The sequence below is a fragment of the Panthera onca genome, chromosome B3 (genome assembly GCF_046562875.1).
Source record: "Panthera onca isolate mPanOnc1 chromosome B3, mPanOnc1 haplotype 2, whole genome shotgun sequence".
Taxonomy (NCBI): Eukaryota; Metazoa; Chordata; class Mammalia; order Carnivora; family Felidae; genus Panthera; species Panthera onca.
The window spans coordinates 21,265,910-21,283,458 of NC_138344.1; the positions used below are offsets into that span (position 1 = coordinate 21,265,910).

Sequence of the window (17,549 nt, forward strand, 5' to 3'; positions counted from 1 at the left end):
TAATGCAATTAGAGAGAGTAAACTACATTTCCATCCCTGATCTGTACAACAGTCTTCCTGAAAGAGCCTCTTCTAGCAGCAAGACTACTGCAATCCGTACGTCGAATCACCACTTCCTATTCCTCCGGGCACCATATTGACTTTATGAGTTTTGTAGCGCTTTTTTCAAGATTATCTTTCATTTTTGTTCCATTTCTCTGCACGATCACAGCCATGTTCTTAAGCCATACTCACCTTTCGGCATGTCTGTGGGCTTCCCCACATTCTGAAAAAAATCCACAATGCCTAAGATTTCTCTTCTAAAGATAAAATTCTGACCAACAACTTTGCTCCCGGGATAACCTGCCACAGTGCCCAGATACCTGCCTAATAAATGCAATCTTCTCATTCTTGACTCTTCCCCAAACTGGTTCTCCTCCACCAGACATCCCTTCCCATCCCAATATTCCTTCAGTGGTCTCCTGTCGGAGAATGACGTGCCTGCACAATACTGCGTCTGCCTCACTCACAGTCACCTCCTCTGCCACACGCTGCTCGGGAAATCCTTCTCCACAGCTCAGCCAACCACACTGTCTCTGAAACTACCATCTCTGTTCAACTCAAATCTCTTCACAGGCCTTCCCATGACAGAGCTGATTTCCCAGTATTAACTGCAGAAACGCTTCTGTTCTATCTGAATAACAGCCACTGTGATATAAAGTGTCTCTTCAGTTAGCTATGCTTTCGTATAAAGTATTCATGAAATAGTTTTAAGTATAGATGAAATACAAAGTATTCATGAAATAGTTTTACTTAAGTATAGATAAAAAGGGCACAGGCATTATTTGTTTTAAATTCCATTTCTCAAGGGTAGATGCTGCGTCTCTCATTCATTCAACAGATACTTCCTGCACATCCACCATGTCCAAAGCCCTGGGGCAGCAGCAGCTAACAACAGAGACACAGATCCCTGGCCTCACTAAGCTTACATTCTAGGGGGCAAAACAGACACGAAACAAGGTAAACAAAAACTATAGTAAGTGAGATAATTTTAAGTGCTAAAGGAAAAAAAAAAGTCCAGCAGGGAAGGGATATGAAATGTTATGGTGAGGCGAGAAGGAAATAGGTTAATAATTTAGAGGAGACCAGGAGAGACCTCTCTGCACAGAGCTGAGCGAAGACTTAAAGACTTCTAAGCATTTTTGCTCTCTTTAGTAGCTTTCTGAGGTTGCTTTGAGCATAACAGCAGCTGCACTAAAAATACTAGTGGACAAAATTACTTACAACATAGTAAGGAAAAGTGCTCTAAGCCAATGAAACGATCATATCATGTTCTCTAAGACATTTAGAAAGCAGCCACAGGCCTTGTTTACACAAAAGAAATTCACAGATCACTGATTATGGAATATGCTGTTTATGGCCACAAAGCAAAAACAAACAAAGCCTATCTGCTAGGCAAAACCCAACATAGCCCAATTCTAAAAAGCCCTTAAGAATAACACAACATCACATTTTTAAGGTTAGGAAAGCAAATGGGTATGTGTAATAGCATCTTCACTTAAGACTATGAACAATCTTGTGAAACTGATATTGTTTAATCACCTGCACAATGCCGGATTTTGGCAGGGAGGGGGCACAATTTGAACTAAAGCTTGTGCTCAGCAGTGTCATTAAAAGATGCAAAATGTATTTCTACGTAACCTAAGTGAGGGTCATCTTTGAGAACCCAGATATAGGCACATACCACTTGCGTTATCTGGGTTACATCATGCTGTTATGTAGGACACTTTGAGAAGAGAAATAAAGCCAACATTCCTCTCCCTCAAGCATTTTCATACACGCTCTTTAAAAAGCTTATGTCCACATTCCTAGCTTCTGTCACTGAGAGTTTCAAAGACTTAAAAAAGTAGGTCTCATTTTCATGTAAAATTATTCTAATTTTGTAATGTACTCCATAAGCATTAAAAATTTTTAGAAAATCTCTACATCTTTAAAAACTGCTCCTGAAAATAGTTCATTTGCACTGGTTATTATAAAGAATGAGAGTATCTTGGTATTAAAGACAGTGAATTACGGTAAATATTTTATTGGAGAAAAAAAGTAAACTACTTCTAAAGTGATTTTGGGGCCAAGACTGATTCTTGTGGACAGAAGCCAGAAGTACCCACAGCTGGCTTCTCCTCTAAGACCAGCCAGGGGTGCAGCCCTAGGGAAGCTCAAACCTTATCAAGTTCTAGCACACTGGCACACAAAACTGGTTTCCTATATTTTTGTGGTCTAAAAGCCACCAAGGAGTTAAGTCTCATATTCAAGGCAAAAAAAAAAAAAAAAAAAAAGAAAGAAAAAGAAAAGTTCAGGAAAGGCCAACTTATTGTTAAAATCTATAGATGGGTTGAATTTTCACTTCTAGAAAGTATGCCTGAACAAGTAGTTCACCACCAAGTATTCTGAGAATAAAGTGGAGACAAAGGACAAATATTTCACTTGCCATCTTTATATATATATATATATATATATATATATATATATATATATATATATATATATATATATATATTTTATAAGTGATAAATCATTGAAAAATATATATATTTTTTGTCCCTCAGTTTTGAGCAGAGGTTCTACAAAAGGAAATGGTGACTTCAAGTTGCTTTGAGGCTAGGTGTCCAAATTCTGCATTATCAAATTCCTTTTTTCTTTATACAGATCTGTCCCAAATATCCTTATTTACCTGTGACAGACCAAGGATAATGAAGAATGCTAATGGATGCAGTAGCACAATGTCATCTAATTTTGTCATAACATAATTTAGGCAACAGTAACTAGACTACCAGAAGGCTATAGAGCAACATTTAACAAAATGTGAACCAATTTAGCATTCTGAGATCTTGTATTTCAAACAGAAATATAAATGCTTTTAGTATTTCAAAGCTAATCAGTGGTTTACCCACCAAAGAACTCTGAACATGCATCTTGAAACACTGCATTTTAAAACGTGCATCCTAAAACAACTTAAAAAATCAGAGCATTTCCAGAGAAAATTTAGCAAAGTTTCTGGGAGATATAGTCAAGCTGTAACTTCCCAACTGTTACCTAATTTTAGATGAAAACTTGTTCACTTCAAATAAAAGAATTATGCTAGAATTCTCATTTTTAACTCATGAAGCCAGTAAGCTTTAACAGCACACGCCTTAACCTCTCTGTGTTTGAAAATGTGTAAATTAGGGAAAAAATTCTTTATTTATATTCCTACTGCCTCTAATTTTTTTCCTGTTCCTCCCTTCCCCCCAACATGACTGTACAAAAGACAAAAAGAGCATTTCCTTCAGGCCTGAGGTTACATCCTTTTAATATTTTAAGATAGTGGGGAAAAGGATTTTTGCCAGAAACTTGGTCTTGGGAAAAGGCATAAACAGTTGGACTAGGCTGTTTTTGTAGACCGTTCAATGCGGCCCCCTCCATCACTTACCAGCAGCACAAGGGATATCCTGAATTTCCAGAACACTCATCTGTTTCATTCATTTGGCAACTACTCACTTATGTGGAAACATCTTTTATGTCACTACTTTGTACCAGTATTTAATTTTCAGCTGTTCACACTCTATCTTCTCAACTAAGCACTCTGCCTCACACATCAAAAATAGCCAGCAAGTATACACTAGAAGGCTCAAGAATAAAGCCAAATAATTATGATTTCCAATTACTGAAATAGAGTCAACTGAAAAATACAGTTGAGAGTGGGAGAAAAGGAAACTTTCTGAAAGAATATTGGGCCACTGTATCAATTTCTAAAAAAAAAAAATCCTGTCCTAACTAAATCTCCTAAGTTCTATGGTGTCCCTATTCTTGAAATGCTATACATCCTGAAGTTAAGGTTTGCATAAGCAGATTCTTGATGCTTTGATTAAATTACACATATATATTTTAGCTCAAGAAAGTAACTCGGCTAAAATGTTTTATATACAGTCTATTGCCTAATTATGCCTGAAGTCTTTCTATATATGAGTGGGCATCTCAAATTAGTAAAATGCCAAAATCACAACCTGCAGAAATGAACAGCTGAAAGGGGTTTTAAAAGGTATCTAGGGGCTGGGGAACCTAGGTGGCTCAGTCAGTTGAGCGACCGACTTCGGCTCAGGTCATGATCTCACGGTTTGTGAGTTCGAGCCCCTCATCGGGCTCTGTGCTGACAGCTCAGAGCCTGCTTCTCTTTCTGTGTCTCCCTCTTTCTCTGCCCCTCCCCCATCCATGATCTGTCTCTGTCTCAGAAATAAACATTAAAAAAATTAAAAAAAAAAAAAAAAAAAAAAAGCTATCTAGGGGCACCTGGGTGGCTCAGTCAGTTGTGCATCCGACCCTTGATTTCAGCACAGGTCATGATCTCATGGTTTGTGGGATTGGGCCTTGCATTAGGCTCTGCGCAGTCAGCACAGAGCCTGCTTAGGATTCTCTCTCTCCCTCTCGCTGCCCTTCCCCTGCTCACGCTCTCTCAAAAATAAAACAAACATTTAAAAAAAAAAAAGGCAATCTAGTTGACTTTTCAAAAATGGAGCATGCTGGAAGATGGTTTCACAGACTCCCTCTGAAAACTTTTAGCCACAGAGTCCACCATCACCCTGCTCGATTATCTAGTCCCAGTGGTCCAGCACTTTCAGACATTTATCTTATTATGCTTGCCTTCCTGTGAAGAAACCACCAAAGTGTATGAAGACAGCTGCCTTAAGAATTTTTTGACAGCCTCATTTTGAAATCATCAGATAATTCACTGCGGTAAGTCTACCAACCATGGAAAACAAATGCACCCATTTTTTGGTGGTGTAAAAGCTGTCTCATTTCTGCAAGAAGGTTCCACTTCACTAAGAAAACTGTTCCTTTATTCCCAATGTGTAGGAGCAGGCTTCTCCTGAAAATTCTGTTATTATTCTCTGCATTTGCTGCACCATATAGATGGGCTGGTAGGGCATTAGGTCCACCAGCTTCACTTGTTGGCCAAAGCCAAATGTGGGATGAAGGAAGTAGGAATTTCTGTCATGAACCTTATTCTATGAGTAGGCAAAAAACATTCCCCAGAAGGCAAGAGAAAAACAAAGCCAATGAAAAAGTCCCTAGTTTTTAGCTGTTCCTGTGAATAGCACTCAAATTAATTTACTATGATTTCTTTACAGCACTAAAGACTATGGGTCTCTCCCATAACTATATATTTACTTAACCCTTTGGTAACTTAAGTCTAGCCTTTAGTTCATTGATAAAGTTCTGAGGTATTTTCTAAAGTTCTAACCAAGAAAGAAACCAGCTGGTACTGGTCTTAATGCAAAAGATACACTAATTTTCACATCACAGTTTTTGGTATATTAGGAGCTGATGACAAAAAAACCCCACAACTATACAGAATACTTTAAAACAGTCATAAATTAGTCCAAGGAAATAGTTCTATTAACATTCTTGGTTTTGACTTTACTTAAGGAGACATCTGATAACTTCCCCTAAAAAAAAGTCTGAGCAACTGAGAAAGGAGAATTTCCATACAGAACTGATATTGGTAAATACAGTGTGAAACAGAGAACTTGATAAAGCTTAATAATATTACCTTTTTGGCACTTTCAGGACCCGATTCATCAAAGCGAAATCTGACAATTCTGAAATCTTTACAGTAAATAATTAACTCTGTTGGATTAAATTTCAGTTTCTGGTTGGGACCTAGGACTTTCTGCTTCCTCTTGTGGTCATTTACTAAAAATGAAAAAATAAAGAAAAAATGTGTAAAAATTCTTTCTTGTTACCCAGCCTTTCATACACTTGAACAAATTATTACTGAAAATAATTAAGTTACCCACCATTTGAGCACGGCTTCTCTGGAATCTGTCCTATCTGTCTACAACTTCTAGAGCTTTGGGATATTGGTGTTAACTTTGCTTTTGACTAGATTTTAAATGATCTTTGCACAAACCACTTAAGACACATTTAATGCTTAAAATTTTAATTAAAGAGAGGACAAATATTCAGAAAACACAAAAAGCTATATATGCTATATTTCCACTTAAAAATATGGGGTGCCTGGGTGGCTCAGTGGGTTAAGTGTCTGACCTTGGCTCAGGTCATGATCTCACGGTTTGTGAGTGTGTCAGCTGTGCTGACAGCTCAGAGACTGGAGCCCGCTTCAGATACTGTGTCTCCCTCTCTCTCTCTCTGCCCCTCCCCTGCTAGCGCTCTCTCAAAAATAAATAAATGTTAAAAAAAACTATAATAATTTATTGACTTCTCTTTCATTAATGTTCTTAGGACTGAAAAAAAAGGGGAGGGGGAAGTAAACCTATAGAAATAAATTCCAACCCAAGTATCTGATTCTTTAAGCAATACTTCCTAAGAAGAATCAGTTTTCGTGGACTGAGTAAAGACTACATACCTGTGACAATTTGCTCAATACATGTTAAAGGGACATCATGCTCACCAAGAAGAAGATTTCTGTAATGGAATTTCTGAAATAAAAAATTATGTTCATGTTAAGTCTTTTCCCAATAACCTCAAATAGTAATAAGAGCCTTACTTTCAAATGTGATGAGAAACTGTGATGTCTATCCCTAAAAAGAATAAAAAGCTTTTGCTTGCAGTGCTATGACAATTCTAATGATAGAGTATCTTAGAACACACTTCAGTCGTAAAAAGAAACGCATGCTGTGTTCATGTTCTCTCCACCTTTCTCTTCAAACTTTTATATATGAGGTTAAACTGTACACTACAATACAATATCATTATAATACCTCAGATATATAATATTGTCAATCACTTCATAGGCAACCATTTACATGTCTAGTTCTGGTTAAACTGTCATTAAATATTAAAGAAAAAGGGACTCTTAAGTCATCAGATTTTGATTTTACAAAGGAGATTTCAGAAAATCACTCTTTAGAAAGTAACTCTTTTTGGGGTGCCTGGATGGCTCAATCAGCTAAGTGTCCAACTTCAGCTCAGGTCATGATCTCATGGTTTGTGAGTTCAAGCCCCGCATTGGGCTCTGTGCTGACCGCTCTCCCTCTCTCTCTCTGCCCCTCCCCTGCTCACACTCTGTCTCTCTCTCTCTCTCTCTCTCTCAAAAATAATAAACATTAAAAAAAAAAAAGTAACTCTTTTGAGAGCAGTAATTCTACTGGGAATAATCTTTAGGCAAATTATAACTTTTTTTTTTTTTTAAACTTGTGAACAAATGTTTTATACTCATTTTAAAATTCTGAACATAGTTGACACTATTAACCTGCTGTCAGTAGAGCACTGGCTTATTTGGCTATTAGTGGTATCAGATGTATGCTATTTCAAGTATATGCATCTCATTTACAGTGAAGTCTGGGCCAGAGATAAAAATGAAGCTAAAAACAAAGGGGAAAACCTAGTCTACAGCCAAATAAGCAAGTGTATCTATATACTAGGTATCTGTAAATGCCTTTAGTCTAAATATACCTACAAAATCTTGCAATAAACACACAAATATATAGTAAATATTTTGGTAAATTAATGAATGACTGTATGAAATATACTTACCTAGAGTAAGACTTCAGTCAAAAGTTTATAATTAATATCCAAATATTTGAGTAGAGAATAATTACTATTATAAATAAAAATCCAGGGGTTAAAAGTATTTAACACTTTACACATCAAAATAGAAAAGCTGAGGAAAAGTCCAGAATTTTAAAGTTAATCAAATGAACATCTGAACTTTTAAAAACCGAAAATTATATGGAACTACTGTTTTCCAGTGAGACCATAAAATGGCAAGAGGGTGATTAAGGAAAAAATTTACTCGTATTTTTCTTCATTCTAACTGTACTAGAAATTTTGAAATTTCAAACTAGAATTTGATGTTTCAGAAAAGGAATTAGTTAAAAATACTATGAAATCTATAAAATGTGTTGCACTTACAAAATTTTTTGCTAAATAAACTTTTCTCTTTATGACTAGTAAAAAATGGACATCTTATTTTTAAAAGCAGTTTAAGATGTGGAAGAAAGAAAATAAGAACTCCCTTATTGAAAGGGATACATAAGCAATAATCACAGGGGATAAAAACCAAGGTGACTCACATCTCACTAATTCTGTTCCTCAAGTCCCAACATTCTTCTTAAACTTTATTTTGAATTTTAATATAATAAATTCCCAACACTGTTAATCCCTTAATGATTTTATTATAGTTTTCCACACCTGTTTTTTACGGAATTATATGTACTCCTTACAGTCAAATCCTTGATACAATTAAACAACACACAAATGAAACACACCTGTAATGGCATTGGGTCATCCGTAATAAAGGAAATTTTGAAGTTACTGCAGATCAGCTTTCCCCACAGATCGTACTGACTTGTGTCTGTTGCAATACATTTTCTCACAAAGTTGACTTCATTTACGACAATTTCTCCTTTAAAAAAAAAAATATTGTGTGAGCTACAACTATACCATAAAATGTCTAGTCACTGTGTGGCCTACAAGGACTACTTCCAGATGATGACAGTAAGAAGGGACGCTTACAGGAGCCAGGCACCATGGGTTTCCATCCTCACAACAGCACCAGTAACAGCAAGAGACTGCCCCCCATTTATAAGTACAAAAACTGAGGCACAAAGAGCTTAGAGGTCTGAGATGGTTCAACCAGAAAAGCTGAAACTGAGCCTGCATTCTTTAATACTATGTGATACTGCCTTCCACTATCATTTACTGAAAGGCATTCTGGAGAAGAAATAAACTATACTCCTTCAGAGTATTACTGGATGGAATATTTGTGTCTTATTAACATGTGATTTTACATCCCAAACCAATGTCTTTGACTCCTTTCCTAAGGGATGAGAAACAGACTTTGGGTTTAACCCAAAAATTAATAATGTAATCTATTATTGGTAAATAGGGTTCAGGATGGCAAGGTAGGAAGATCCTGAACTCACCTCCTCTCACGAACAGAGTTTATAGCTACATGTAGATAATTTCCCGTTAAAAACAAAAAAAACAAAAAAGTAAAGGCAGGGCACCTGGGTGGTTCAGGTGGTTAAACGTCCAACTTCGGCTCAGGTCACCATCTCATGGTTCATGAGTTCAAGCCCACAATGGGTTCTCTGCTGTCAGCGCAGAGCCTGCTTGGTATCCTCTGTCTTCCTTTCTCTCTGCCCTAACCCTGCTCACATGCACACACTCTCAAAAATTAATAAACATTTCAAAATATTTTTTAAAAACCCAACAACACCTGAAGGCTGAGTGATGGCTATACATTGGGCAAATGAGAACGAAACCATATAGAAGCAGGTAAGAGAAGGTGGGGCATCCCTGCATGGTGACCCATGATGAGGATGGAACTCAAAACCCAGAGGCTCTCCCTGAAGAGTAAAGAGTTCAAATGTTACACATCAGGCATCCCAAGTTTTAAGGCAATCCTTAAAGAGACAAGACCCCAAAACAAGAAACTCTGAAAACCAATGAGGCTTGTGTCCCAATAAGACCCATAAGATGATAGAGATCTGAGAAGCTGCCCTTAAAAGGCTCAGACACTTAAGACTCACCCACCAGAGGGCCCAGGTCAGAGGCAGCCAATGGTACCCAGACTTAAAGTAAAGGAGGATCACCTGCTTATATTAAAGCGTTGGCCCGAAGGGCAGGCATCTACTCTAACATGCTTATCTAGGAGCCTGCTGGAACATTCTCCCAAAACAGAGACTGGTGGGCACCATTTTTGCACACTCCCTTTGCTGTGCTCCACATCACCAGTATCTCCCAGAAGGGAGCTTTTACATGCATCTGGTGTCGCAATTTTTGTGGCTGCCAACTAGGGAATGCCTCTTGACTGCCTGGCTCTGGAGGCCAGGGGAGCTTGCATTCTTGGTCCCACAGGACTATAATGATCAATGTTACCCAGAAAGGAGCACATGCCCCTGCCTGGAGCCCTGATTTTTGTGACTGCTGCCAGTGGACAGGTCTCCATCATGTGGCTCTGGCAGCCAGTGGGATTTACACTTCTGGGTCTTTTACAGTCACAGGACTGTAACCAACAGAGAAAGAGTTCTTGAACAGCTGCTACCCTCAGAGCACAGCAAGAGGCAACAGACCCAGAAGCACAGTCTTTCTGTGAAGGAGGACCATTAGCTAATCATCACAACTACGGCCTGAGAGGCAGGTTTCTAATTACAGACACATCCAGGGTCTGACTGTAATTCTTTCCAGCGACTGCGGAGGGTGGGCGCTGTCTTTGTGGTCATCCTCTGCAGCACTCCACAGCATCAGTATCTCCTAGTGGGGAGCTTTACATGTCTCTGGTGCCCTGGTTTTTATGTCTGGAGCCCCAGGTTTTGCAGCTGCTGCCCGAGGACATCCCTTGATCACCTGGCTCTGGTGAGGCTCTTACATTCCTGGGTCCCATGAAACTGTGGCAATTGGAGATGGCTTTTGGCACACTACCAGCCCTAGGACGCTGTGCAGCCAGGAGACAGGCACAAACCCTCAGTCTTTCTATGAAGGAGACCTCTCTGCTTGTGCTAGAGCCTTGGCCTGAAGGGCAGGTTTCAGGTTGGCATACAGTTAGTGGTCTACAGAACTGCCCTCGAAGAAAGCAGCCTTGTTGTTCAAGAAAGCCATCTTGATGTTCTCCCTCTGCCTTTCTTCAGCCTGCCAGTGTCATCCAGAAAAGTGTTTATTCACTTGTCTAGAGCCCTGATTTTTGCTCCTGCTACTCAGGGAACATCTAAAGATCTTCCGACTCTGGTGGCCAGTAGGGCTTACACTTGTGGTCCCACAAGACTATATACATTTGTGTATCTTAAAAAGTTGATGCCAGAGGGTTGGCTTCCAGTCAGCTGGAATCTAGGTGCTGAGAACCCCCCTTTGGAACACTGACAGGTTTGGCACATCCTAAACTACTGGAAGCTATTAAAAATATAATAGGCCGTTTGGACAAGCATGACAGTTTCAGAGACAACAAAGAACTGGGGTAGGGGAGAACAATAAGGTTCACCTCCTATACAAGGACCCTCCTTCAAGACTTCAAGTCTTCGAAGACTCCTTCGAGACGTAGTTGTTTCATCTACTGTATAGAAACCAACACAGAGAGTCGAGGAAAAATGAAGAAACAGGGGAATATTCCAAATGAAAGAACAAGATAAAATCTCAGAGAAAAAACTTAGTTAAATAGAGGTAAGTAATTTACCTGATAAAGAGTTCAAAGAGCTCACCAAACTGGGGAGAAGAACACACGAACACAATGAGAACTTCAACAAAAAGATGGAAGTTATAAGTACCAAATAGAAGTCATAGAACTGTTGAACACAATAACTGAACCAAAAATACTCCCAGGGGTTCAACAAGAGACTAGATAAAAAAGAACAAATCAGTCAACTCAAAGGCAAGGCAGTAGAACCCACCCAAATCAGAATAGCAAAAAGAAAAAAGAATGGAAAAAGTGAGGACAGCTTAAAGGACTTACTGGATAACATCAAATAGCTAGCATTTACATCACAGGGCTCCTAGAAGAAGAGAAAGGGGGCAGAAATTTTATTGGAAGAAATAATGGCTGAAAATTTCCCTAACTCGGAAAAGAAAATGAACATCCACATCCAGGAAGCTCAGAAAGTTCCCAATAAGAGGAACCCAAATAATTAAAAGCAAAAATGAACTACTGGGACCTCATCAAGATAAAAATCCTCTACACTGCAAAGGAAACAATCAACAAAACCAAAAGGCAACCGGCATAATGGGAAAAGATATTTGCAAATGACATTTCAGATAAAGGGTTAGTATCCAAAATCTATAAGGAACTTACCAAACTTAATACCTGAAAAACAAACAATCCAGTGAAGAAACTGGCAGAAGACATGAATAGACACTTTTCCAAAGAAGACATCCAGATGGCCAACAGACACATGAAAAGATGCTCAATGTCACTTATCATCAGGGAAACAGACTGAGATACCACCTCACACCGTCAGAGTGGCTAATATCAACAACTCAGGAAACAGCAGATGCTGAAGAGGATGTGGAGAAATGGGAACCCTTGTGCACTGTTGGTGGGAATGCAAACTGGTGCAGCCACTCTGGAAAACAGTGTGGAGGTTCCTCAAAAAATTAAAAATAAAACTATCTTACGACCCAGCAATTGCACCAGTAATTTATCCAAGGGATACAGGAGTGCTGATTCATAGGGGCACATGTACCCCAATGTTTACAGCAGTGCTTTCAACAATAGCCAAATTATGGAAAGAGCCTAAATGCCCATGAACTGATGAATGGATAAAGAAGATGTGGTTTATAAGGTGCCTGAGTGGCTCTTAGGCTCAGGTCATGCTCTTACAGTTCAGGAGTTCAAGCCCTGCAAAGGGCTCTGTGCTGAAAGATGTGGTTTATATATATATGATGGAATACTACTTGGCAATGAGAAAGAATGAAATCATGCCATTTGCAGCAATGTGGATGGAACTGAAAGGCATTATGCTGAGTGAAATAAGTCAGTCAGAGAAGGAGAGATATCATATGTTTTCACTCATATGCAGATCTTGAGAAACTTAACAGAAGACCATGGGGGAAGGGAAGGGGAAAAAAATAGTTACAAACAGAGAGAGAGGGAGGTAAACCATAAGAGACTCTTAAATACAGAGAACAAACTGAGGGTGGATGGGGGGTGGGGAGAGGGGCAAATGGGAGATGGGCATCGAGGAGGGCACTTGTTGGAATGAGCACTGGGTGTTGTATGTAAGCAATGAACCACGGAAATCTACCCCTAACACCAAGAGCACACTTTACACACTGTATGTTAGCCAGTTTGACAATAAATTATATTAAAAAAAAAAAAAAAAAAAAAAGAAACCCAAAGAGACCCATGCCAAGACACATTACAATTACAATGTCAAAAGATAAAAACAAGTATAGAATATTAAAAGCAACAAGGGAAGGGGTGGCTCAGTTGGTTGAGCATCTGACTTTGGCTCAGGTCATGATCTCACAGTTCCTGAGTTCAAGCCCTGCATCAGGCTCTAAGCTGTCAGCGCGGAGCGTGCTTTGTATCCTCTGTCTCCCTCTCTGTCTCTGACTCTCTCTCTCTGACAAGAGAAAAACAACTTGCTATTACAAGGGAAACCCCATAAGGCCATCACACCTTTCAGCAGAAACTGCACAGGCCAGAAGAGAGGACACCATATATTCAAAGTGCTGAAAATTCTTTTGACTTTGAATACTCTACACAGCAAAGTTACTGTTTAGAAGTGGATAAAAAATTTTCCAGACAAACAAAAGCTAAAGAAGTTTATCACCACTAAACTGGCTTTACAAGAAATGTTAAAGGGACTTCTTTAAGCTGAAAAGAAAGGGCACTAATTAATAACAAGAACACATATGAAAGAATACATCTCACTGAAAAAATAAACACATAGTAAAGGTAGGGGATTAGTTACTTCTTTTTTGGTAGTGGATTAATTACTTCTAAAGCTACTAAGAAGGTTAAAAGACAAAAGTAATAAAAGGAACTAAAACTGCAATATTTAGTTATGGGATACAGAAGATAAAGAAATGTAAAACGTGACTTCGAAAACAAAATGTGGGTGGGAACAGTAATAATGTTGAGCTCTACAATGGGATCAGACTTAAGTTGTTATCAACTTAAAACAGACTGTTTATAGACAGAAGTTATTATATGCAAGCCTCATGGTAACCACTAATCAAAAACCTATAGTAAATACACAAAAGATACAGAGAAAGGAATATAAGCTTACCATTAAAGAAAGTAATCAAACCACAAAGGAAAAGAGCAAGAGAAGAAAGGAACAGAGAGGAACTTACAAAAACTGCCAGAAAACAATTTAACAAAATGGCAATAAACATATACCTCTTTGTAATTACTTTAAATGTAAATGGGCTAAATGCTCCAATCAAAAGATATAGAGTGGATGAATGGATTAAAAAAAACAAGAACCATCTATACACTATCATAGACTCACAGACTGAAAAAGAAGGATGGAACAAGGGATTTTCCATACAAATGTAAACCAAAGGTGGGGTAGCTCTACTTATCTCAGGCAAAATAGACTTTAAAACAGACTGTGATAACAGACAAATAAGAGTTTTACACAATGATAAAAAGGTCAACCAGAAGATATAATATTTATAAATACTTATGCATCCAACATAGGAGCACCGAAATATATAAAGAAAATATTAACAGACTTATAGAGGAAAAATAAGACAGCAATATAGTAATAGCTGGGGACTCTATTATTGCCAATAAATTGGATCAATTACCAAAATGAGACGAGAATGCCACAAGAAAAGAAAATTATAGGTCAATATCCCTGATGAGCATATATGTAAAAATCCTCAACAAAATACTTGCAAACTGAAAAATTCAACAATAATACATTAAAAGAACCATATACCATGATCAAGTGGGATTTATTCCAGGGATCCAAGGATGGTTCAACACCTGCAAATCAGTCAATGTGATACATATTAACAAACCGAAGGATAAAAATCGTGTAATTATCTCAATAGATGCAGGAAAAGAATCTGACAAAGTTCAACATCCATTTACAATAAAAACTCTCAACAAAGCAGATACAGAGGCAAACATACCTTTACATAATAAAGGCCATATATGACAAGCCCACAGCTAACATCATACTCAATAGTGAAAAACTGAAAGCTTTTCCTCTAAAATCAGTAACAGAACAAGGATGCACACTCTTGCCATTTTTATTCAATGTAGTACTGGAACTCCAAGCCACAGAAACTAGGTAAGAAAAAAAAAGTCATCTAAACTGAAAATGAAGTAAGTGTCACTACTTGCAGATGACACGATATATATACATATATACAGAAGAACACCTTAAAGATTTCGTCAGAAAACTGCTAACTGTAATAAATGAATTCAGTAAGGTTGTGGGATACAAAATCAATACACAAAAACCTGTTATATTTCCATATATTAATAATGAACTATCAGAAAGAGGAATTAAGGAAACAATCTTATTTACAATTACATCATAAAGAATAAAATACCCAGGAATAAATGTAACCAAAGAAGTAAAAAATTTGTATACTGAAGACTAGAAGATATTAATGAAAAAAAACTGAAAATGACACAAATAAATGGAAATATATCTCATGTCCATGATTGGAAGAATTAATATTTTTTAAATGTCCCGTCTACCCAAAGAAATATACAAATTCAATGCAATCTCTATCAAAATTCCAGTGGCATTTATCACGGAAACAGAACAAGCAATCTTAAAATCTGTATGGAGCCATTAAAGACCCCAAAAAGCCAAAGCAATCCTGTAAAAGCACAAAGCTGAAGGTGTGATGCTCCCTGATGTCAACCTATATTACAAACCTATAGTAATTAAAGTAATACAGCACTGGTAAACAGACACATAAATCAATGGAACAGAATAGACAACCCAGAAATAAACCCACACATACGTGATCAATTAATTTATAACAAAGGAGCCAAGAATATATACTGGGGAAAGCACAGTCTCTTTCGTAAATGGTGTTTAGAAAATTAGATAGCCAGGTCACCTATGGCTCAGTCAGTTAAGCGTCTGACTCTTGATTTTGGCTCAGGTCACAATCCCAGGGTGGTGGGATTGAGCCCTACATTGGGCTCCACACTGAGTGTGAAGCCTGTTTAAGATACTCACTCCCTCTGCCCCTCTTCCACACTCACCTGTTCTAAAACAAAAAAATTTTAAAAAGAAAAAATTAGGGGCGCCTGGGTGGCTCAGTTGGTTAAGCGTCCGACTTCAGCTCAGGTCATGATCTCACAGTTCGTGAGTTCGAGCCCCATGTTGGGCTCTGTGCGGACAGCTCAGAGCCTGGAGCCTGCTTCATGTTCTGTCTCCTTCTCTCTCTGCTCCTCCCCCACTCATGCTGTCTCTCTCTGTCTCTCAAAAATAAATAAACATTAAAAATTAAAAAAAAAATTAGATAGTGACATGCAAGGGAATGAAACTGAACCACTATCTTACATCATACACAAAAGTTAACCTAAAAGGGATTAAAGACTTGACAGAGAAAGACAGATACCATATGTTTTCACTCATATGTGGATCTTGAGAAACTTAACAGAAAACCATGGGGGAAGGGAGGGGAATAAAAAGTTACACAGAGGGAGGGAGGGAGGCAAACTGTAAGAGACTCTTAAATACAGAGAACAAACTGAGGGTTGATGGGAGGTGGGGGAGAGGGAACAGTGGGTGATGGGCATTGAGGAGGGCACTTGTTGGGATGAGCACTGGACGTTGCATGGAAGCCAATTTGACAATAAATTAAAAAAAAAAAAAAAAAAAGACTTGAATATAAGACCTGAAACCCTAAAACTCCTAGAAGAAAACATAGGCTGTAATCTCTTTAACATAGGCCTTGGTGATAATTTTTTTAATCTGACACCAAAAGGGCAACAAAAAGCAAAAACAAACAAGTAGGACTACATCAAACTAAAAAGCTTCTGCACAGCAAAAGAAACTATCAACAGAATAAAAGGCAGCCTAATGAATGAAAGAAAATATCTTCAAATTATATATATGAGGCTAACACCCAAAATATATAAAGAACTCATATAATTCAACAGCAAAACAAAACCAAACCTGATTTAAAAAATGGGCAGAAGATCTGAATAAATATTTCTCCAAAGGCATACAGATAGCCAACAGGAAAATGAAAAGATGCTCTACATCATTAATCATCAGGGAAGTGCAAATCAAAAGAACAATGAGGTATCACCTCGCACCTGTTGAAATGGCTATTATCAAAGAGATTAGAAATAACAAGTGTTGTCGAGGATGTAGAGAAAAGGTAATCCTTGTACACTACTGGTGAGAATGTAAACTGGTGCAGATACTGTGGAAAACAGTATAAAGGTTCCTCAAAAATTAAAAATAGAACTACCCTATGACCCAGCAGTTCCACCTTTGTGTATTCATCCAGAGAAAATGAAAACATAACTTGAAAAGATATTTGCACCCACATGTAGCTGCAGCATTATTTACAATAGCCAAAATACGGAAACAATGTAAGTGTCCATCAATGGACGAATGGATAGAGAAGATGTGATACACACACACAGACACACACACACACACAGGATTATTATTCAGTTGAAAAAGAAAATGAAATCTTGCCATTTGCAACAACATGCTTGCACCTTGGGGGCATTATGCTAAGAGGAATAAATCAAAGACAAATATTGCATAATCTGTCTTATATATGGAATCAAACAAACAAACAAACAAACAAGAACAACCCAAGGTCTTAGGTACAGAGAAGAATTAGTTTGCCAGAGGTGGAGGATGGGAGAAATGGGTGAGAACAGTTTTTCGTTTTTTAAATAAATTGAATTAAAAAAAAATTTTTTTAAATAAGGTATATTCCACAAAGCTAAAGTGAGTGTCTCTCTGCACCCAAATTTGAACTTACCCGCCAATAAAACTTTAAAATATAGTTTTAGAGTTAAAAGCGAAGATTAAAGAAAGAAACATAAGAGGTCAAAACAAAATTTATAATGTGCTTTGACAGGAATTTAAAGTGCGGTCATCATTAAAATAAACCTTAATTTCAAGATC

The 17,549-nt window shown here is 37.8% G+C and overlaps 1 protein-coding gene across 4 annotated transcripts in view; it reads right to left on the reverse strand.

The window, feature by feature from the left end:
• Positions 1-17,549, reverse strand: part of MTMR10 (myotubularin related protein 10) — a 54,984-nt gene that overhangs the window by 25,599 nt on the left and 11,836 nt on the right. Inside the window, exons 1-4 of one of the 4 annotated variants that reach the window (XM_060617871.3) lie at positions 11,762-12,696; positions 8,247-8,383; positions 6,383-6,455; positions 5,567-5,709 (exon numbers count right to left, since the gene is read on the reverse strand). In XM_060617871.3, coding sequence (XP_060473854.2) covers positions 5,567-5,709; positions 6,383-6,455; positions 8,247-8,258 — 228 coding nt within the window. In that variant the 5' untranslated portion in view covers positions 8,259-8,383; positions 11,762-12,696. Of the gene's footprint in view, positions 1-5,566; positions 5,710-6,382; positions 6,456-8,246; positions 8,384-8,903; positions 11,041-11,761; positions 12,697-17,549 lie in introns of those variants that run through there. The other 3 variants (XM_060617873.3, XM_060617872.2, XM_060617869.3) reach the window with 3 other exon arrangements.